Source organism: Amborella trichopoda, chromosome 13 (genome assembly GCF_054954075.1).
Source record: "Amborella trichopoda isolate Santa Cruz 75 chromosome 13, AtrichopodaSantaCruz75HAP2 v2.0, whole genome shotgun sequence".
NCBI lineage: Eukaryota > Viridiplantae > Streptophyta > Magnoliopsida > Amborellales > Amborellaceae > Amborella > Amborella trichopoda.
Window position 1 is genome coordinate 14786913 of NC_142348.1, and position 23688 is coordinate 14810600.

The 23688-nt window shown below is 37.8% G+C and overlaps 1 protein-coding gene across 3 annotated transcripts in view; it reads left to right on the plus strand.

Annotated features, from left to right (window-relative positions):
- The window catches only part of LOC18428087 (MAP3K epsilon protein kinase 1), a 53586-nt gene that overhangs the window by 12135 nt on the left and 17763 nt on the right, over positions 1 to 23688 (plus strand). For 2 of the 3 annotated variants that reach the window (XM_011622838.3, XM_088855478.1), the window contains exons 4-15: positions 638 to 658; positions 1716 to 1789; positions 1921 to 2011; positions 2091 to 2174; positions 5610 to 5711; positions 12983 to 13114; positions 13440 to 13511; positions 13598 to 13704; positions 18227 to 18332; positions 18525 to 18992; positions 22629 to 22961; positions 23106 to 23150. In XM_011622838.3, the coding sequence (XP_011621140.1) occupies positions 638 to 658; positions 1716 to 1789; positions 1921 to 2011; positions 2091 to 2174; positions 5610 to 5711; positions 12983 to 13114; positions 13440 to 13511; positions 13598 to 13704; positions 18227 to 18332; positions 18525 to 18992; positions 22629 to 22961; positions 23106 to 23150 (1635 nt within the window). Of the gene's footprint in view, positions 1 to 637; positions 659 to 1715; positions 1790 to 1920; positions 2012 to 2090; positions 2175 to 5609; positions 5712 to 12972; positions 13115 to 13439; positions 13512 to 13597; positions 13705 to 18226; positions 18333 to 18524; positions 18993 to 22628; positions 22962 to 23105; positions 23151 to 23688 lie in introns of those variants that run through there. The other variant, XM_020663535.2, reaches the window with a different exon arrangement.

Below are 23688 nucleotides of genomic sequence, written 5' to 3' on the forward strand. Positions count from 1 at the left end.
GATGTATTGATGTATAACATACTTTGCATCTCCTCTTCTTCATAGCAAATCACATATTCTGCTAAATTACTTTGCTGGGTGGTTCCTTGATAAACAATGAACAAAATGAAATATTTATTCATTGGCACAAAATTGGCAGTGATTTTTTATGCCATTTTTATTATAGATAATTATAGGCTAGGATTTGCTATTTATTCTATGTATTAGTTTAGTTTCGGCAATTTCAAAGTTTCCAATTTGTATGAGAAATGTTATTTATGTATTTCCTCTTTTGCAGCTCCACATAGCTGAGTTGTTGGATAGCTGAATTAGTGGATAGTTCTACTAGTGGTTTGCTTTTGCTTGCTTTGAAGTTTATTCATTGGGTTGCATGTTGAGAAGACATCACAAGTTACGTTTTGATATTAGCCTGGTCATACTTGATTTTGTAGTGTTGTGATTGTTACCTATACACATGCATAGACGCGCAGGCATACACACGTGTTTGTGAGTGTGGGTGTTAAAACTGCTTATTGTCTTAGCTTTGCCATAATTCTCTTGACATCTGACGGTTGAATGACTAAAATGTGAACCTCACTACATTTTTTTTTCTTGTTGCATTACCTTTGCTTCGACAAATGGAACTTTTATGCTGCAGCAAGAAATTGATCTCCTGAAGGTACTTTGCTTCTTGTTACCTTTTGTACAAGTTGGGTTTTTTTTTTAGTTTTGCAATTTTTTTTTTCTTTCTATTTTATTTATAAATCTCATTTTCAATGTAATCAAGTTATGGTAAGATGTTGAAGGAAAACACTTATGAGACCGAGGCAATAAGCTTCATTGGCTTCAACTTTCATTTCCCCACTTACACCCATGCCAACTACCTCATTAGCGACCCTTGCAACATGTAGTTGACCGACTAAAGACACAGACTATGATATTCTCCAAGAAAATTTCTTATGCTTCCCACAGAATTGCCTTTTAGTCTTTTCAACAATTGGATGGCTTTTTCAAATCATCCACTATGATGCATGTAATTGTATTTCTATTTTGTCAAAAAATAATAGAACTATTATCAAAATAATGAGATATTCCCTCCTCATCTCCAACTCCGGTTTTTAACCCATTTGGAGTCAGTATCTCTCTCAAGCAGAGCACTTACTATCTTTCTCCTCTCTAACTCCCCAGGTTTGGTTTTCCTTTTTGAATTGTTGTCAAAATTGATAATTAAAACATCTTCTTTTGTGGCATTTTTCTTCATTTATGGTTGCGTCTTAGTGAAAATTGTAGGCTTACAAGCCATCAATTACTGTCTTTTTTATTATCCCAAGTATCGGTATCTGATGTACTACTAGTCCCTTCTAAATTGTTCCATCCAGGATACCTAAAAGGGATTCTATTACTTCTTCCCGTCCAAATTTTCTACATTATCACTGATACATATTCTTTGCAAAGCTTTTGAGCCCCTTTTGTTCCAAACGAGGTGGAACAATGTCCACGCAAACCTGTAATCAGATAGGAGCGACTGAAATTTAAATACATCTAAGTTATGAAAACTCTTCTCCTTAGTCTATTTTTTCATTTTTTCATTGGAAAATTATTTTATTTTTATTAATTGTTCTTGTACTCTAAAACCTTGAAAAAAATTGCTTGATACATGGTTGTTAGCAGGTATGATGTTTTTGTGTTGGTAAAATAGTAATTCTTTCCTATCTATTTTCATTTTTTATTGACAGAATTTGAACCACAAAAACATTGTGAAATATCTTGGATCTTTCAAGACAAAGACTCACTTGTATATCATTCTTGAGTAAGTGATCTATAAATCTAAGTATGATTTTGTTTTGAGCATGTTCTTCAGTGCAATGCTAACATGGCTTTGTAGCTTGAAAGTAGTATTTCATGTTTCCTGTTGCGATGTTATGTGTCATATTATTGCAGGTATGTTGAGAATGGCTCACTTGCGAGCATCATCAAGCCAAACAAATTTGGCCCTTTCCCTGAATCTCTCGTGGCTGTTTATATTGCCCAGGTTGGTTTCTTTGTTAGCATCTGAGTCTTTGCTGTTTTCACTTTTGATCATTTTGGTTACATTGTATCACTATAATTAGGTCTTGGAGGGTTTGGTGTATCTACATGAACAAGGTGTAATTCATCGAGACATCAAGGGTGCAAATATCTTGTCGACAAAAGAGGTTAGCTTTGTTTTTTGCATTGTCTTACAGATTGGCTTCACCTTTAATTTTGTCTTCTTTAGTTTTATTCTTATTACAATGTATTCTGCAATTTACTCTCTCTGATATCCTTTGCAGTTATTTTTGCACATTGTCTTCCTAGATAATGTTGTCCTCTGCAATTAGGTATGCATTTTTGGGAAATTTATCAACATACACCTACCTTATGAACTATTTAACACTTTATTCATTTTCAACTATTCCAACTCATGATTATGTGTATTTCGATGGGCTTTTTGAAATTAAATTAAAAGAAATGTGTAAAATGCTTTTTCTCTCAAAAAAACAAAAAGTGTAAAATGCTAAAGAATTCATCTCATAGGATCATTTGATAAATTTCAATAGATTTACTAATTACCTCATACTATTATTGACTGGCGTTGTTTGCAAATCTAGTGTCTTCATAGGTTTATAAGGTGCATGCTCCATGCCCTTATTTTTATGCCCATGTAATAGCTGTTGTTTTCATTATCATTCTAATCAGGCGAGAACAACTTCTTTTGTCTGGTTTGGTTGAATGTGATGCCAGGTTAATTACAGAGTGTCATATTGGAAATGACCACTAATTGGCTTCAGGTTGATCAGCTATTATCTGATTCGAAATTGACTGGTTCACACTGGCATACTGGAAATTTTCAGGCTTTGGTGCAGGCTATTTATTGCTTTCATAATGAATCACAGGAGGAAAGATTCTAATTTTGCATCTCATGGGTTAAAGTGCTAAGTTATATTGATGTGTCTAAGTGCCATAGCACAATCAAATGCAGCGAGGCCGGGAGAGTAAGGTGTACATGTATGGGTTAGAAGTAACATTTTTCATTGGAAAGAAGCTATTGTGAAAGACAACTGAGTTATATATCCCGAAAGTAGGTCTAGTTTTGGATGTGTGCTGAGAATTCATGCTTGTAGCATTATGCACTTCTTTTTGCACCAACCCTTTTAGGTTCTCCCCATAATTCATGTTCTACTTGAAAGTTCCATAAATTGGTAACCATCACTGTTCAAAAACTCATGTGGTGACTTATCTTGGCAACCTGGTCAGCGCCAGTGATCCATATACAACTTGGCTAACTCTCACTATCTTCTCTTAACTTTTAAAGAGGCTTGGCTAGGTCTTGCTCTGAGTTGTATGAGACTCGGCCTTGTTGACTAAGGTCCAGGGTGAACCCTGATGAAACCAGTCACGAGACTACAAAGGTCCAGAAGAAAGTAAAAGGGGAGCGGTAGTGGGGCTGACACATGATCCTCCAGATGACATCATTTACTTGTATGCGATTGAAATTTTGGATTTCTTTTGGGGTTGACTTCTCTGCAATTTTTAGTGTCTTTAGGGTTTGCTCGATGTTTTTTGGGTTTCAATGTTTTACAGATCTTTAGATTTTGGGGACTTTGCGAGTGTTTTCTTCCCCTGAGTCTATATTACCATACGTATTACGTGAAGATGGTTGAATGGTCAAATCAATTTTGGAGAGAGAAAACTCTAGGTTCAATGTGCCTTTTTGGTAGGAATGGACTCAAGGCATAGGTGTTCAGGGGCTGGGTGCCACAACTTGACATCTTGAGTTTTATTCCTGCAATAGGTAGGGGATCCTTTTCCCGCTGATCGTTCCAAAAAAAAAAAATGTACCTTGGTGGTTGAGTCTTGGTCTCTATTTTAGTTTATGATGGGTGGCACAAAGAAATGAATCTATTGTAATTGTTAAAGAAAATTCAAGAGCCACAGCTTTTTTTTTTGCTATTATGACTTGTGTTTTCTGCATTCTTTTCTTCCTGGACTTTATCTATATAGTGAATGATCTACATCCCTAATATCGTCTTTCTTTGGGAACTTTCAAATAGTGATTCGGGTATGCCATCAAGGAAGTGCTCTTGGTCTTGCAATGGCATTTACATCCCTGATATCAGTTTTTCTTTGGGATCTTTCAAATGGTGATTCGGGTATGCCACCAAGGAAGTGCTCTTGGTCTTGCAATGGCTGGAGAGATGATAAATTGCAAGAACTCGAGGGACATGTAGAGCAACTTAAACTTAGCTTGCAAAGACGAGAGAGATCTGAATCTGATAGGGTAGAACATCGGAGGATCGATCATGAGACACATTAGTGACTCCCTCCTACTCTGTTATCCATGTGAAGGGCTGATAAATTCAGGAATCGAATATGATACATTTCAAATCCTTGAAGAAAATCGTGACTTTGGAATTATGTTTGATTAGACCTGAGTTTCAAGGATGCCTTTATCAGGAGGATTGGGAAGAGCCACCATTTGAGTTTCTATACATGTATATCATGAGGCCCAATGTCCAATTTCATCTGCAAAACCGATAGAGGAAAAGTTCGTTGATTGGGAAAAAATCTAGATGAAGAAGAGATGAATACCTGATGTAGATGTAATTTTTTTTGCATTCAAAGAAGAATTCATATGCAGAAGTTTTTGAACTTCTAAAGTTCAATGGCAAGCATGAAGACCTTTCAAAAAGAATTTTCAATTGGATTGAAACTATTGTTCATGCAGGAACAGGACTTAGTTCAACCATATAAGGATACACATGATACTATGTCATGGAGATCCAATGAAGGAGAACAAAAGTGAATAGTTGGACTGCACCACTAACTACCAATGGTGGAGTCAGAAGTCCAAGAGGTATGCAAAGCATGGGTGGTGAACACCATTCTTAAGAACTAGGTTAATCGAACTCCAGGATGGAACCAGTCGCAAGATTATAGATGGCCAAAAGAAGGAAAAAAGGAAAGAAACCAGGGGGACTGACGCATGGTCTTTTGGAAAAACAACACTTTCCTGGATGTGATGGGAATTGCTGGTTTTTTTGGTCTCAAGTTTTAGGTGTCTTTAGGGTTTAATCAATGTTTTTTGGATTTTGATGTCTTGCGAATCTTCCGATTTTAGGGATTTTGCATTTCCTTTTTCCTATGAATCCAGATCACCATGTGTGAAAGTGAGAAAAGTCAAATGGTCAGTCAGTCCTGGTGCTGGGAAGAGTTAAGGTTGGATGTACTTCGGTGGTTGAGTCTCGGTGTCTCTTTAAGTGTATGAGTGACAAAGGGATGAATTGATTGTAATTATTTTCGTCAAACAAAAATTTCTAAAGTTATTTTGTTGCTGCTATATCTCATGTGTCTCCATTGTTGACGTGCTGGACTTTCTATCTCATTCACATATTCGAAACATGTCTTAGTTGAGTCTGAGTTTGAAAACATTGGTAAACATGGTATGGGTTTTTCCTGGAACTTGTGGTATTTACTAGCTTTTCTTTGAGAGAAGTTTATCTGCTTCTAATCCAAATTTATTAATTGTTCGTCAATAGAGATCCTAAGGACTTTGCCGTCCGGTTCCTAAGTTTTGAATTAGCTAACTCACTGAAAACTTATGTGCATAGGGTCTTGTCAAGCTCGCTGATTTTGGAGTTGCAACTAAGCTTACAGAAGCTGATGTTAACACTCATTCTGTTGTTGGGACACCATATTGGATGGCGCCTGAGGTACTATCTTTGTGCTTTGTTATTATAATTGTTGTGATAGTTTAAGAAAACCAGTCATATTAATTATTTTGTACTGTTTACTTGGAGTTGGCTGTCACTTTTGGCAATCATAGGATTCTGATTTGTTATAATATATTTATTTATTTCACTTTTTTTGGGTAATTATTATTTATTTCACTTGCTATTAATTTATTAATAAACTGGAAACTTCTAAGTTCGGAATTGCACATATTAAGTGGCTCAAATGGAAGATCACTGGTTAAACTGTAAGGCCTGGTTAAACTGTAAGGCTGTATGTCGCTCATATTTAACATCACATATTAAGGGCCACATATTAAGTGGCTGAAATGGAATTTCCCTGCTTACTGTAAGAGTCTCAAATAGAAGAGCCCGGGTTCAATTCCATCATTTGCATTTACTAGTGCAATATGCATTACCCATTTGAGGGGCATATGTTCTCTCTTCAGTGTGGCAATGCACAAAAATGAGACAGTTTCCTCTTGTCCACCTGATTTTAGTCAGATAGGAAGTAGATATTATCTTTTGGGTGTAGCCCATATAAACATTGGTGAACTGTGCTTATCTGATCATTCATCATGGGATTCTAAATAGGGACAGTGTTCGTTTAGTAAAATGCTACTGAGAGATTGTTGTTCAGATCAAACACTCCGTGTGTGAATATGGAATGTGATATCCTTTTGAATGTATGCACAGGACTGCTGGTCTACAACAGCAATTGATCATAATTCAAATCAAATCATTCTTAGTGGAATCTATTCTTTGGTGCCTGTTGTATCTCTTCAAGCTGATTGTTCCTTCTTAATATCCATGCTGCTGTAGAGCCTACATAAGTGCCGTACTTCTCTTGAATGGCTACTTGTCTCTTTCTGTGTGTGTGAATGCACGCGATGAGATTTCAGACTTGTGAGAACATCAAACCTTAGCAACCAGCCTATTCTATATTCACCAACTTTGCTAATGTTACCGTTCTGACACTATTCAAACAGGTAGACTTTAGTGCTAATTGTTGTACACCTGCAGACAAAGATATTGGACTGTCTGGGCTTCTTATTTTTTTTGGTTAGTTATGTAACTGGTTATTACATTGAAATGATTTTATGCCTTAAACCATCAAACAATGCCATGATAATTGGTGTCACTGTTATGATTAGTGTATGGCGTCTTGTCTTTGGGAGCAATTGGAGCTGTGAAAATGATTCCTGTTGTGCTTGGATCCTTGTAGGTAGTTGACCTCTGTGATTTCTATGATATAAGCCACTTTGGCATTCCATACAAACCATATACTCCTCATAAATTTCTGTATTTGTTGGCTCAGATGGGAACCCTCCTCTGTTCATCTGTGTTGAGTTTTGCCAATTTTTTAACTATCATCCTTTTTGTTTTGGCCTTTTATGTAGGATTTTAGGATTGGGTATTGGGGAACACCCATTTCCAATATGAAGACCTTAGTTGGAACATACAGGGACTGGGTGAACCCCTCAAAAAGGAGCGCAGTTAGTAGTCATACCTCGGATACCTTTCCATACACCCGTACTCTACAAAAATGGAGTCCGGCAACCTCCAACAAGCCTGCTCTGGGGTAGAAGACCTGTGGTTCAAGAGCCATTTGGGTCCTCTGGGACCCTACAGTGTTAACCCAAGTTGCTATCCTTATTAGTTCCTTTTCTGTCTCCATTTCTTTTCACACAATAGTGACAACCACCCTTGGGTATCTTAAAAGCCAGTTCTGGGAAGAACTAGGCCATATCCAAACCCTGTTCTCCCTACCCGGGTGCATTGGTGGTGGCTTCAACATCACTCGGTAGTTGTTTGAAAGAACCAGGTGGGGCAGGGCATGGGCAGCATGGTCGATTTTTTACAATTAATCTTCACGCACAGTCTCATTTACCTTCCGCTCAATGGGGCATCTTTCACTTGGTCTAACAGTCAAACCATCACTAACCCTGTCCAAGTTGGACAGATTTTGGTCAATCCAACCTGGGAAAATCACTTCCACGAGTTCCATTCCAGGTCCTTACTGGACCAGTCTCTGACTGCATCCTTATTCTCCTTGATTTCCTGCCAAGCTGGAGGACAGGAGCCTCCACTCCCTCATCCCCCTATGTTAGTCCTCATTCATGGTCCAAGGATGGGTGGGATTTAGAATTTTCAAGTATATTCCAGCTCCTGAAACAAAAGTTGATAGCTTTGGGACCAAGACCATTTCAGGTTCCTACCTACCAAAAAACTGCCCCTCCTATCTGAAATTGTAGAGCTAGACTCACTTGAGGAACAAACGGACCTCTACCCGACAAATTTATTAGATCTTTGATTACAAAATATCTTGGAACCAGGGACCCATAATAAGATGGCTTAAAGGAGTAAAAAACACAACTTTCTTCCTTAAAACTACTGACTGCAGAAGAACCAACACCATTTGCCTTATTAGACATTAGGGTCGAATCTTTTAAGACAATGAAGACATCTACCGCGTCATACCTCTTTCTTCTAAACTATCACCGAGGACAGTGCCTTCTTGTTAGAGAGGCCCTTTACCAAACAGGAATTCGTCAAAGCCATCACCGATCTTGGCCATGACAAGGCTCGTGATCTATATTGCTTGTTATTTGCTTTCATGAGTTCTGGGAATCCATCGGCCCTAGTATCTTTGAATGGTTTGCTGAATCCATGCTAAGGGTGTGATGAACAAGGGCATGAACCCTACATTCATTGCCTAATTCCATATTTGGAAGGGGTTTAGGAAATGAACGATTTCAGGCCAATCAGTCTAATCAACAACTCCAAGGTCTTAGCTAAGGCCCTCGCCTCTTGACTGCGCCACACCTAGAGGCAATCAATCTCCCCTTCCTACGGAGCTTTTGTAGAATGCAAACAGATTCTGGACTGTGCACTCTTCACTAAGGAGTGCATTGACAAAAGGTTCCAATCAGTGTTCCAAAAAATGCCAGGCGGCGCTTAGGTGGTCGAGGGGGTCCTGGCCGCCCAATGCCTAGGTGGCTGCCCAGGTTCGCCTCTAGGTTGAAGAAGAGGGGCAGGGGGCAAGGGAACATGAGTATGCATTATAAAATATTAAAAATCCCATAATCCAAAAAGTCTCAAACCATTTAAATTTGTAATAGATAGACTAATAGCACAACCCAAAATAAAATATAATAGTAATCCTTAAATTTGTAATTTAGTCAATCCATACTCCATACATATTCCATGATCCATAGTTCTTATCATTTGATAATCCATAGTTCCATACAATGATACAACCATACATGCATACACATCCGAGTAGATAAGTAGAAACTAGAAAATAAGAAAACCAAATATACAGTCTTAGACTTAACACTAAAAAATCAAGTGTCTTTAGTCATCATCAGAAAAAGTTGGGTAAGCCTCATCATATGCATCGGAGTTGAGTCCATCAACATCAGACTGATCTGCTTTATCAACATAACGCTCGTCCTCCTCTATTTCTTCTGAATTTGCCTCTTCCTCCCCTTCTTCTACCCCCTTTTACTTTGTGTAGATGAGGCCTAAGAGTCTTGGTTGCTCTACTTGGTGTCGCTTCACCCTTTTCTTGCTTTTTATGTTTCACTGAACACAAATATTGCTTAATCTCGTCCCTGGTAGTCTCAAGAATATTTACACGGGGCAACATCCCCTTTAATACCGGCAAGGTGTTTCTTGAACATGTAAATGGGCCATTAGTATCCTTTTCACAATAATTGCACTTTTTATAATATTTGTCATTCGAATTCGGTTTATGACCATACTTCCAACCCGGATCACCTCTTCTAGAAGAACATGGAGAAGATATTGCCATATAATTGGGTTCATTTTCTTCCTTTTCTGGTTTTACTAAATTCAAATATTGTCTAATCTCATCTCTAATAGCTTCATGAACTTTTTTACAAGAATCAACATTCTCTTTAAAACTGACTACATATTCTTTGAATTGATTAATACCCCCATTGGTATCTTTTTCACAAAAATTACACCATATACAATTTTTATCATTTCGTTTTGGGTTATAACCATACTTCCAACTCGGATCACCACTTCTAGAACAACTAAAAATAAACTTATCCAAATTACAAGGCTTTTGTTTGTATTTGTGTTTTACCGAACTTATATATGGCTTAATCTCCTCTCTGATAGCTTAAAGAACATTTTTACGAGGTGCAACTTCCCCCTAATACCGGCAAGGTGTTTTTTGAACCGACTTATACCCTCATTAGTATCTTTTCCGCAAAAATTACATCTAATATGATTTTTGTCATTTGGCTTTGGGTTATAACCATACTTCCAACCTAGATCGCCATTTCTAGAAGAACCCAAAGAAGATGTTGAAATAACAAATAAAATCTCAAATATGAAAATTTTAACTATCTTTTTCGCTCGATCTTCAATGTTTGAGATGTTTCCCGATCTCAAATACTTCCCAAAAACCGGCTAATATGCTTAAAAACCCATCAAAATCAAATCTAAACAGAAAAGACGATGTTTGGATCAATTTTTCAAAACTCTGAAATACACAATCGATCTCCTAGAAATGTAAAAATTGATAATTTTTAAATTTTTTTCACTCTAAAGGTAAAACAAAAGGATTTAGGTCACACAATAACTTAACCCCCCCCCCCCCCCCCCCCCCCCCCCCCCCCTCTTTTCCCCTTATTTAGGGAGGCTTTTTGAAACATTGGTTCCAATTGAAAAATCTAGAGTTGGATCTTGAAAAGGCCTATGACCATGTAGATTGGAGAGTCCTTGTTGACATGCTATCGTTTGAAGGGTTTCGGTTCCAACTAGAGATCTTGGATCTCAATCCTCATCAATGCCTTCCCAAAGGTTTTGGTCCTGCCTAGTGAGGCAAGGTGACCGGCTATCCCCCTTCCATTTTACCATTGTAGCGAATATCTTTAATAGGTCTATTGAAAAGCTTTGCCATCATGATATGCTAAATGGTTTCTCCTTCTTAGACCATGGCCCCACCATTTGCCACCTTCTCTACATGGATGCCCTAGTTATTTGTGATGCAACCCCACGGCAGGTTGATAATATTTGGCTGTTCATACGATGCTTCAAGCTGGCCACATCACTTGGAACCTGACAGCATGCAAGCCCTTGCTCGAAGAATGGGGTTTGGTATTGATACGCTCCCGGGCAATACCTCGGGCTGGCCTCGGCAATCCAGAAAGGCAAAATGGGATGGCATTTTGGAAAACTTTGGAAGGAAACTGGCATCTTGGAGATGCCGCTTCCTCTCCATTGGTGGCCTTATTACACTGATCAGTCCATGGTAGCCAACATCCTGGTCTTCCAAATATCTCTATTCCACATGTAGATGAGAATCTCTCACAAATTGATGAGAGGCTCTTTATGGAATGGAACTATTGGCTACAATAGTTACCATCTTGTAAAATGAGAAAAATTATGAATGCCAAAGTATGCAGGGGGACTTGGGTGATGTGGAATGGATGCCTTGGGACTCCTCAGAGGCTCGTCATCAGCAGGAGTATTCAGAGCCTGGAAGGCCATTTGGCAGATAAACAGTCACTTCTCCAGCTATATGCGCTTCTTACCCAAATCAGGGAACCATATGTTTTTGGAAAGACTTGTGGCTGGGGGAATCAGACACCTGGACTATCCTTTTTGACCCTCTTCAATGCGGCTGTGTTGGGAAGCTATTATTGCAAATTACATTGCGTCAGAGGGTGGTCATTTGGTTTGGACTCCCCTACTACACCAGGATTTTAACGATTGTGACACTGCCGAGCTTTTATCCCTAATCCACAGCCCACTACATCTCCTTGTCTGGCCCAGAGAAATTCATGTGGTCTCCAACTCCAAAAGCACCTTAACAGTGTCTTAACAGGTCTAATCCCCTGCGCTTCCCTCCCCAGCTAGTGCGCACAAGTCCTGCTCTTCCCTCCCCAGCTAGTGCGCACAAGTCCAAGCCTTTAACTGGCTTGCAACATAAATAAACTATAAGGGAGAGGGGTCCAGCTAGGAAATAGGTGTATGATGTGCAATGGCCTCTACGATCTGGGGATTCTTCTTCGGACTGTTCAATCATCGCTGCGCCACCCCATTCACCATGGAACACCTGTTCAAACATCGTCACTCCCTACTCCTGCCCACGGCAGGGTTCATACTGTGGTGTTTAACCACGTAGGGCATCATTTGGTCCATTTGGATTGAGCAAAACCGCTAAACCTTTGAAAGCTCATTGGACTGCACCTCTACGCTCGGGGAGCTGATCGGATCTACTTTATAGTTTTCTGGGCCTCCTCACCCAAAAAACTCAGCTAATACTATACCTCGGACTTACTTAAGAACTTGCGTCACAGCATCTCATCCTCTTTGAATGCTATCCCAAGATCCTCCTTGTGGCTGCTCCTGAGTCAAGGTGTTATCAAACTTAACTTTGATGGCAGTTCTTTAGGGAACCCTAGACTTACTGGTTTAGGGGGTGTTTGGATCACATACAGGCGAGACCTTGATAAACTTCTCGGGCCCAGCAGGCATTGCTGATTCCTCCCTTGTCGAATCAATGGCCTACTGTGCGTGCAACTGTTCAATCGAGAGCGGGACTCTTCCATCCTTATTGAAGGTAACTCCCTCAATGCCATCTCTTGGGCTAACAAAACTACCCCCTGCCTTTGGAGAAGGCTTGATGACTTCTCCAAGCAGTTCTTCACCTATGCCGTGGCCTCTTGAATATTTTTTGACATAGATGGCATGAAGCAAAACCCCCGGGAACCCACTTGCTTAAGAAGGGTCACCCTTCCCACATAATATGGACCCAGCAACCCCATCCAGCATAAATCACCAATTTTGTATAGAACCCCTACACATTCTTATGCTGAAATTTTGTAACTAATAACCCATACATGGTTTTCCCACCACATACATCAATTGGACAAGTTCAAATGACAAATGCAAATTGCAAAGAATCATTTATCAAAAAATTGTTGGCTTCTTTTCTGGTCATCTATGGCTCAAATTGGCAAAAGTTAACTTCATAGTAATTGGATATATCCTGATGTAAAATATGTTTTGCAATAAAATTTAGTTATTTGTTAAGTTCTAGTAGTTTGTTGTATCTATTACTTCCATATATATGTTGGCTCTTTTCTGCTTTGGGCAACTCTTGCTGAATTCTAAATTTATGGCCTGCCTTTATGGACATGATCTTTTAGGCTTATAGAGATCTGCAACATATGAAAAGTTCTTCTGAATGGGAGGATAGTTTTGTGTAGGTGATTGAAATGTCTGGGGTCAGTGCTGCATCAGATATCTGGAGTGTTGGCTGCACGGTGATTGAGCTTCTCACTTGTGTTCCCCCATATTATGATCTCCAGCCTATGCCGGCCCTTTTCAGGATCGTTTCGGTAAGGCCATTGAACATTTCTATCTGTAGGCAAGTTGTGGAGGCTGAGGTCACATCATGAACGCCATTTAATTTTCCACTAGAATACATCATCAATTTTTTTTTTTTTTCTCCCCACTAAAATATAGTTTCTTCTTTCAAAATGGGCATTTTGCATTCAAGAATATCTTCGTGATTTTCCTTTTCAATCACGACCTTTACTTTTTTAAGAAATCCTGAAACGGATTCCTGTTTATACCAAAATAGAAAAGACATAATGTGTTCTTCTGAACATCTGATATGTTGTTTATACTTCTGCTAAGCATGTAGTTATGTTTCTTGATTAGGATGAGCAACCTCCTATACCAGATCGTCTCTCTCCAGGCATTACTGATTTCCTTCATCAATGCTTTCGGAAGGTAAGACTGCCAAAATGTTGTTTATATGACATTTGTCGAACATGATGCACATTCTTGACATCATGTTGCTTATAAGTGCTTCACAGGATGCAATGCAGAGACCTGATGCAAAGAAATTACTGATGCATCCTTGGATACGGAATTCAAGGCGTGCATTGCATTCATCGCTTCAGAGGACTGGTGCAAGAATAAGGTACTCATTAATTACTTTGTCATTCTCTTCATTTTTTTTGATAATAGTTGACTTTTACTTATACCTATACCATCTATAAGTAATCACAAAAACATCACAGAGGAAGGCAATCCACAGGTCGGGTGCTCTGGCTCATACAAAAGTTGGGGAGTCTGTGTACAAAAGTGTTGAGTAGGAAAGAAATGAGAGGTACAAAATTTGGCAGTGCCCCTTGTCTTGAGGTACAAACGAAGGCATCAAGGATAGAAAGGGTAATGACAGTGGGAGCGGAAGATTAGATAGTGTAAGATAGAAGATGAACGAGGGTCGAGAGAGTTGAAGCCAGCTGCACGTGGCAGACTCCCCATAAGCTTGCCTGCTTCTTGTTAGGTTTGATTGTGTGGCAGTCCCTCTAGAAGCGTCCTCGCTTGTGAGCACATTGTTGGTAAGAGTTGGCCTCCTTCCAGGTATGTTGGAAACTAACTAGAGGAGGCCTGTAGAATGAAATATGTGGTAAAAAATGGGTTCCAGTCTCCAAGGGCAGGGGAAAGCTTTGGACGCCTGAAGGATGACTTCTTTTGAGTCTCCTTTGACAATCATGGAGGAACCTATGAGGGGTTGAGAATCTTGAGTCCTTTTAACTTTTTTGTTGTCGTCTTAGTTGTGGAGAAAATATAGGACGGCTACTTTTTGATCAGCTGGTTATTGTACTAATGAGTGAATTTTTTGAGACATGATTTTGATCATGTTTTCTTCCCTAGGTACAATATTTTGTATCTTTAAGAAGTAAAGCTTTATGATCTTTCCTGGCCTTCGGGATTCTATCTTGCACTATATCCACCACACTTGTAGGGAAAAACTCTAAGATGATTTTTCCTCAAAATACAAGCATTGTTGGTAAGGATCAAGGTTTTAAAAAATGGATTGGTGACCGGACACTAAAACCCTGTTGGATTGGTGGATTGACAATCTAGATAAGAGAATCGGCCGGTTTTAGCCTAAAAAAATTTCAAAAAATTACTATAATTTCTTAAAAATCTAGTTTTTTAGACATCTAAAAAAAAAAAAAAGTAATTGCATTATGGCTTTCTATTATTGTGTCAAAAATATGGAAATACTGAGAACCAGCTTCATGTATGAGTGTTTATTGTCTACTAGTGATTTAAAAAACAGATCAATGACTCGGATCGGGCACCCCAAAAAGTGATATGGATTGGCAAATCGGGGATCCGAATCGTCATTCTACTGTACAGAAAAAACAATGAACTGACGAAAAACACGTGAAAAAACAATGAATTGGCTAAAAACCGGTCAGGATCGGTGAATCGGTGAGAATTGCTGTTTTGCTATGCAGAACTGACGTTTCCCTTCTAGACAATCGTTTACTATATATACGTAGAATTAGAAAGGGGTGACCGATTCTTGGGTTACATTGGGCAAATCCGTGCCGACCTGGCATTTTTTAAATCGTTGTTGTCTATGAAATTCATTTTATAATCAAAAGAAAATTTAAAATGCAACTCATGGCGATAAAATGGGTCTCTCTAACTCAATTTTATTTTTTTATTTTTGTATTAACTTAGGAGTTTTGATTTTTGAAAGAAGCATACTATTCATTCTTTTTATTTAAAAAAAAAAATTTATTTATCTACTGTCTTTTTTTTAACTATTGGTTTCTTTGCTCTTATAATCTTAGTTTCATGCATTTGATGTTGTTTGTGATGAGATGAGAAAGATATTGATGTTTTGTGGTGGCTGTATACCTCAATTCGGGAAAGTTTAGGTATGGCACCAAGAGGCGATAAGATGAGAGAGAGTAGGCTTAGGTGGGTTGGCCATGTGTGGCGTCGACTCCGTATAACACCTGTTAGGAGGTGCGAGTTAGTTCAAGTGGAAGGATTGAAAAGGGCAAAGGGTAAGCCCAAAAGGACGTGGATGGGAGTAGTTTGAAAAGATATGGGGACTTATGGTCTCTGAGGGTATGGCCTTAAATAGAGCAGAATGACGGACCAGGATTCGTGTAGGCGACCCCAATTAATCGGGAAAAGGCGATGATGATGGTGGCTATATGCCACTTGAATTTTGAAATAATGATATGGTGGCAAAAGATCTAGTTATAATTGTTTGGTTTTAAAGGGAAAACAAAAAATTAGGTGATTGTCCCTTTATGTTTTATACAATTACAATTGTTGTTTTGTTGTTTAAACTCTCAAGCCTTGGGAAAATTTACCCGATTATATCTCTCTTAACTGTTGGTAGAGAGAGAGAGCTAATTATCTATGAGACCAATTACCTATGGAGACCCGCTTTCTCTCTCGACTATTGTTTTTGTGGAGAGAGAGAGAGAGAGAGAGAGAGAGAGAGAGAGATCCATAATCTGATTATCACATTAAAAAGGTCTACTAATACAAATTGTTCATATGAGAGAGAGAGAGAGAGAGAGAGAGAGAGAGAGATAGTTTTTAAGATCTTCAAGAGTTTGTAAATCTGCTCGATCTGTACCATTTTAGAATTTAAATTTCACAACTAGGATTGAAAATAAATTTTCAGGCCATCATAAAGTTTTCGATACCGTAACTACATCTATAGGCAAAATGTAGAGATGCACCTGATTTCTACAGTATAAGAAGGGCACTTATAAAAAACCTCACCTATATACTATGAGTTACAACAAGTAAAAGCGCCTTTGTTTTTGGAACTATAAGTAAAAGAAGTAATTCTAAATAATATTATACTAGTCATCGGTTTTATGCCTTGGAATATTTTGTTTGGATGTTATGCCTATCTTTTTTTCCCAATGATTCGTGCTAACTTCTGCATTTGTATTTCTTCTATCAATAGAAACTTTTGGATGACTTGACCTTACCCTTTTTGAAATTTCCATAACATTTCATGAACATAGTAGAAATCGTTGGAGATAAATGTTTTTTTAGGAACTCGAAGTCTAAATGAGGGGAACGAGTTCACGAATAACGAGGTGGGGTGAGGCTATAAAAATGGTGTTGAGGGTATTGAGGCATCAGATGTAAAAGTCTAAAAGATATGAGTTTACGACATGGCTCCCCAAGGAAGTGGGATCATGATAAGAAATGTTGGTTTTATCTTTGCATGGTGGACTGGGATGCTGCTCCCAATTAGAAACTTTGATATATAAATTTTCAATAAATATACCGTGCAATTGTCCGGTTTAGGATTGAGTTGTTGGTTTTCCTGACAGAACCGTCCGGTTCTATCAAAGAACTGGTGGGAACTGACTGGCTCCTATAGGGAACCGGCCGGTTCCCGATATTTTTCGGGATCTGGATTGGTTGATCGATTCCCGATTTGGATCGGCCAATTCTGACTTGGATCACTAAATTTGTAAGCCTTGGTAGGGACAATCTACAGAATGATTGCAGAATCAGTATTACTACCCCTCATCATAATCATGGGGTATTGCCAATATGTGAAGAGAACTCATCCTCATGTCTCTAGAGTAGCAAGATGGTTTAATTAGTCTTGATGCTTCTCACATGAATGATGCATATGGATCGTCAGTATATGAAGTTGGGATTTACCTATTATCCTTCAAGATAATATATGTGACACTTTATCTTTGAGAAATAGCTTCCAAATGAATCCTCCACTGTAGCCAAAAAAGAAATAAAGAATAGAGAACCCTACGACTGTGCAGGTAACATTGTTTTCATTTTGGGCATGATTGGTTTACTTGAGTTATATAATATGGAGTTACATTATGGGATATTGCCGATATGTGATGAGAATGCCTCGTCATGTCTCTAGAGTATACTTCTATTGTGGCAAAGATGGTTTAATTAGCCATGATGCTTCTCACATGAATGATGCATATGAATTGTCAATATATGAAGTTGGGATTTACCAATTGTCCTTCAAGATAATGTATGTGACACTTATCTTTGAGAAATAGCCTCCAAATGACCCCTCCACTATACTTAGGCAAAAAAAGAAAGAAAGAAAAGAGAACCCCACTACTGTGCAGGTAACATTGTTTTCATTTTGGGCATGATTGGTTTACCTGAGTTATATAATTTGGAGCTCTGGGTACATCCTTATGTTCTACAGAAACTCGAGATGTTAGAATCAGCTTTGTACGCAAATTTTCAAACTGTACTTTCTTATAATAAGTAATGCAATGGCTGGTTAAGAATTTCCTTGAACATGCATTTGTTGCTTGAAGCTTGTAATGGCTAAATGTTCCCTTTAAATTTCCACTTTTGGCTTGATATTCTATATTTATACATTTATTTCCCTTCTATGTATTTTCTTTACTCTACTGTTTTATTTGGGATATCTCTAATGCACTACATTGGAATATGCATTACTTTGTATGGCTTCTCTCTCTTCACTTGGCTAGCTTCAGTGTTGGATACAAGTAAACATCTTTATGAAATTCTCGTAGATATTTTTTTTTTATGGATTTTCTTACCATTGACTTTATGATCACAACTTTTCATGTTTCCTTCTAATGTATAATCTTGAAACTTAATAACATCATTTTCTAATGATTCTAGTTTATTGTTAGGAGCATACCGCAGGATGTTTCGACAGTTGTAAGGACAATTGAAGATGGCGACAAGGGTGACGAAGATTCAGGAGAACGGAAATTAAAGAAAGAAGATATAGACACTGTATGAACTCTAATTTACCCTTTTTACTTTTAATTTAAGCAACATGAGGTGCAATTCAATGTTTGGCAGTTATGATGTTAGGCCTCATTTCATTTGTATATTTTGAAAACATGAGAAGTAGTAACCCTTCGGCGCCCGTTGAACTTTTAATCCCTGTGAAGCCTCACCCTATATGGTCTTTCCATAATTCAGGAAGGTCATCCAAATGGAATGTCTCAGATTGAAGTTGTTCAATTTGGGGGTTCATTTCAGCATCAAAACGAAAAAGCTGAGGGTTCTTACAGTCTTCATGAGGCAGATTCTAAGTTGAGCGCTGGTGATGCAAAAGATGACCTACTTCCTGACCAAGACTCATCAGCCACTTTCCTTGAAAACACTTCTACAAAATCCAGTTCTGGCAGGATGTCATCTAAAGGTGAAGAAGCTCTTATATATGCTGCAGATTCCACAGAGCCAAGCTTAAGAAGCCCCGTAAATCTGAATGAAGGGTTGCTGAATGATATGGTTTCTCCAGAGTCGAAAAGAAAAAATGTTGCTACTCTTCATGAGTTGCCTGAGAATGGAAGAGCTATTGGACCTGTAGGTAATGGAAGTGCTATACATGGCGATAACAATATTTTTGGCTTTGAACAGAGGGTTCAAGAACCTCGTTTTCAAAAGGTAATGTATTTATCTTTTTTACCAATGCTTTCTTTTTAGTTGTTGAATGCTGAAATCCACCAGTTGTGTTGGATGTTCATGATCTTTTCTCATTTCGTTCATGTAGTAAACCTTGCATTGGAACAAATCGAATTTTAACTATTTCTTTTCTTGTTTGTTTATATAATTTCTGAGATGTACCACTCTTTGATTTGTTTAGCATCAATTTTTCTTAATAAGTGAATTATATAGTGTTCTGCTATTGGAGAAAGTCTTGAGGTATTTTATTTCTAATATAAAGTTCATTCTTGTTCGTGGGATCCTTTGTTTTGCCCATGTCCTCTAATCTGCTTCTCAATATTCAGATTGTGTCTTGCTTGCTTTTCGGCTTAGTTAAAGTATATTCATAGTCCTCAACTTTGCATGATTTAATGACCATAGGGGAGTTGGCTTGACTCTGCCTTTCTGTCATTTGTGAGGCATATTGTGAGCTTGATATGCCATGTGGCTTGGTTTGACATATGTTTTTGACTTTTTGTTGATTTGACTTTAACATGGTTTACTCATCGGCATAGTTGATTTGCCCAGTGACTTGGCTGACTTGCCTTAATATGCATTTATAAATTAAAATATCTTTATAGCACAAACATTCAAAACTACACAATCATGCCATTGTGACTTTTGACTCTCCCAAGTCCAACATTCTGAGCAACTTGGGAACAAGGCTGCTCATGTCGGTGCTAATTTACAATTTGTGCACATCTGTCGAGTTGAGTGAATTATGCTATGGATTATATGTTAATCCTATATAATGATCTTCCTCAACTGGTATTCTCTTTTTATGGGCGTTGCTCCTTTCTTGTTTTCTTGTAATGTTTGGAAACTTATTTGGTTCATCATTTCTATTTAGAAAACTTGACTTTTGCTTTGCTCAAAAGAGCAAGTGAAAGAACCCTGTTTCCTTGAAAAACCCCTGTAAGACATGAGTCCCTTACAGGGATCTATAAAACGATAGCTTTACTTAATGTAAAACGACTATTGAAAGATGGGTGTTTGCTATCACAAACCTATCTCAAACTTTTGATTTGATGTGTCAAAGCTGTTGTGTCCTAGATTTCCCCATGAAAAAGCTAATGATAACTTGTGTGGCCTATGAGAAGCAATATGTTACAGGCTTGTGTAGCATGACATAAATGTCAAATTACTCCCTAATGACGAACACGGAACTGTATTTGAAAATGCTTTGTTAGTGAATCATAGCACTCACAAACTTATGCTATGTTGGATGGGGTCTGAACCATGATGTTAATGCTGCAGCCTTCATACCTTATCCACTAAGCCAAGAGGCAGAACCCCATCTTTCATTCCTTTTCTAATACAGATTTTGCTTTATTTTTCCATTGCTGTAATTACCTATGGTTCTGTCGAGGTCCAAAAGTTGATCTTTGTTAAACGACGTGGGTGTTGACTTTCTTTCTATTTGTTCATCTTTTTGTAGCAATTCAAAATCATCTATAAAATACGAGAAATGCGGTCACATGACTATATGTTTTCTCGTGAAAATGAATTGTTAGAGGCTCACAAATAACTAAAAGTAAATATCATATATTATTACAAAATAACATTCATGATCATCGTCGTCCAAACCTTATCCCAATTATTTAGGGTTGGCTACATGAATCTTGTTCCTCCATTCTTCTCATATGTTTAGGATTCTAACGCAATCCAACTCCTTTACTGGGGCTTGGGATGGACTAAGGGAAAGTTTAAGGTCAACTCCCTTATTAGACCATACTACAAAACACCATTAGCAAACATAGCCTTAACAAAAACTAATGTTAAAACACTATAAAAATCTAGAAATGACATTGCACTAAATAACATGCTATGATTCAAGATAAAAAAGATAAAAAGAGGCTTATTGTTTTTCTTGTCAAAAAAGAGGATTATATTTACTAGCTTCTTATGGCATTTTGGCAACATCAGCCTCAAGTTACTAAGAACAAAAATCATTTTCTGATAACTTTTTGTATATAACTGGTTTATCATCTGTTTATGGAGAAGGGAGAATGTGTTCCAAATTGCTCCCGACTAGAAGGGCGACCATATCTAACTCCCACCTTCATCATCATCATCATCCAAGCCTTATTCCAATGATTTGGAGTTGTCTACATGAATCATGTTCCTCCATTCTTCTCTATCAAGGGCCATACCCTCAGTAAGACCAAAAGTCATTGTAGCTTTTCTCACTACTTCTATCCATGTCCTTTTGGCCTCCCCTTACCCTTTTAGAGCCTTCTACTTGAACTAAATCGCACCTCCTAACCGGCATTGAATTTGGTCTACGTTGTACATAGCCAACCTACCTAAGTTTACTTTCCCTCATCGTATCGCCCATTGAAGCCACACCGAAGTACCATCATTTATATTCATTCCAAATTCATTCATTTCTTGTCTTGCTACTCATCCATCTTACCATCTTCATCTTAGTTATGCTCATCCTATGGATATGTTGTTTCTTGACCGCCCAACATTCTGTCCCATAAATCATAGATGGTCTTACAGCCGTCTTATAGAACTTCCCCTTCAATCTCAGTGGTATGTGGCGATCACATTAAACTCGGATGTAAAGTTCCATTTCGCCTATCTAAATCCAACCTTCATTTTGTAAAATTCATTCTTGATATGTAAATTTGAGAGTGCTGGTTGGAACTTGTAATAGTATTTACATTCTCTGTTCTTATTGAAATCTCTTTCCTTCTGTTTTCATCCCCACAACTTTATTATATATACATGCATGATATTAACTATTATGCATGGGTATGATTTTGCTGTTTCCTTCATTTATGAGATTTTTTTGTGAAAATGTTGCTAGTTATCCTAGTTTTTTCCCTATTGAAGTGGTTATTTGCCTTGTTGAGTTGAATATAAGCACCAATGTTCTTAATGGTATTGGTTTTGTTTGATTTTCTTAATGCTATTTTTTTCTTTTCTGTCACATTTTCTTCTGGCTTTGGAGCATCAAATGTTTAAGGGTGAGGTTTCTATAAGATGTCAACCTTGAACAATCAAAGTTAGGCACACCTAAAAACTACCCCAAAAAAATGTCCTCGTGACAGAAACCATTAAGATGACCTGGGAATCTATTCTCACCCCTAATTATGAAATTTAAAGCTCCATAAATGGTGCAAATCAAGTAGATCTAGAAACAATTAATTTTTTTGAAAATGGACGATCTAGATAGTATGTTACAAGATGCGCTATTTTCATGACTTGAAATCTTTTTCTTTTTTATATCCATACATCTCTAGGCTGAGATGTTGTATTTGAGTGTTTTCCAGCATTGGAACAACTTTCTCTGATGGATTTTTGAGGCGCACCTTATTTCAATAGTATAAGGTGTCAACCTTATATAAACTTTTTCCAATGTTAAATGGTAGTTCAATGCCTTCTAAATGACCATCTCTAATTAAGTAGGAATGAGGTCATTTATGTATCACTTTGAACCACTGGGTCCAACAGATGACTTAGGATGAAACTTACTTATTTAAACTCTCTTTTTCTTTTGTGTTCATGTATATTGATATTGTAATTTAAACTTTCATGCAAATTTTACTGTTTGGTGAATTAACTTGTACTGACCCACTTGCTTAACAGGCTTCTAAATCATCAGTCTTATCTGGAGTGAATGAACTTGGTAGGTTCAGTGATACACCGGCGGATTCTTCCTTGGATGATTTATTTCAGGAGCCTATGGACAGGATTCCAGAGGACCATGCAGCAGAAGCCTCAACTTCTGCACCATCTTCACATTTAGGTCAAAATAATCTACAGTTTTATGATGCTAGTAAAAATGATCTGGCCGCTAAGCTTAAGGCCAAAATGGCTCAGAAGAGAAAAGACAATGAAATTGGGCAGAGAAATGGAGGGGACTTGTTGACACTTATGATGGGCGTTTTCAGAGAGGATGAAATTGGCATTGATGGGTTGGTAGGTTTTGATGCTTTCTGCAGGCCCTGATAATGTTTGATATGCAAGTTAAAGTTCTCTGCATCTAACAGATATTGGACCTCTATATGTTGCACTGTTCTACGTAATAAAGATGGCCATTTTATTGTCTTTCTGATCGTGCAGGGCTTTGAAGACAGAATTCCTGGAGAAAACCTTTTCCCCATACAGGTATTATTTATTTCTTTAACCAGGAGACTACTTTCTTTTGTATAAGATTATTGTACTTCCATTACTTTCTCATACTAGACTTTATGATTATGCTGCTTAAAGTCTAATGATTGGTTCTTCTTATGTGATTTGGACACTTAATTTATTACATGGATATTACTGGTGTTCAAAAAACTCTGCAAGGTGAACTTTAGATTTGGTTGCTGGAGACAACAGATCATAAGTTGCGATATTATTATATTTGATACCACACTGAGCTAGTTCATATTCTCCAAACTCTTAAAACTTATTTGATTACAGCGTGTTTTTGCTGGCGGATATGCATCATTACGTTAACTGGGGAACATTAGATGTGATGACAACCACAGGACAAGATGAGCCAAGAATTGCTTGCGATGCTTTTGCTCTTATGTGTATTGGATGAATATGTTTTTTTGAATTAATCATTATTTTTTATCACAAGGACTACCTTTCTTCTTTGTATGTGAAGATGGTTCTTGTGCTAAGCACTTAAGGTTTTAAGTTCAGAATATTTTAA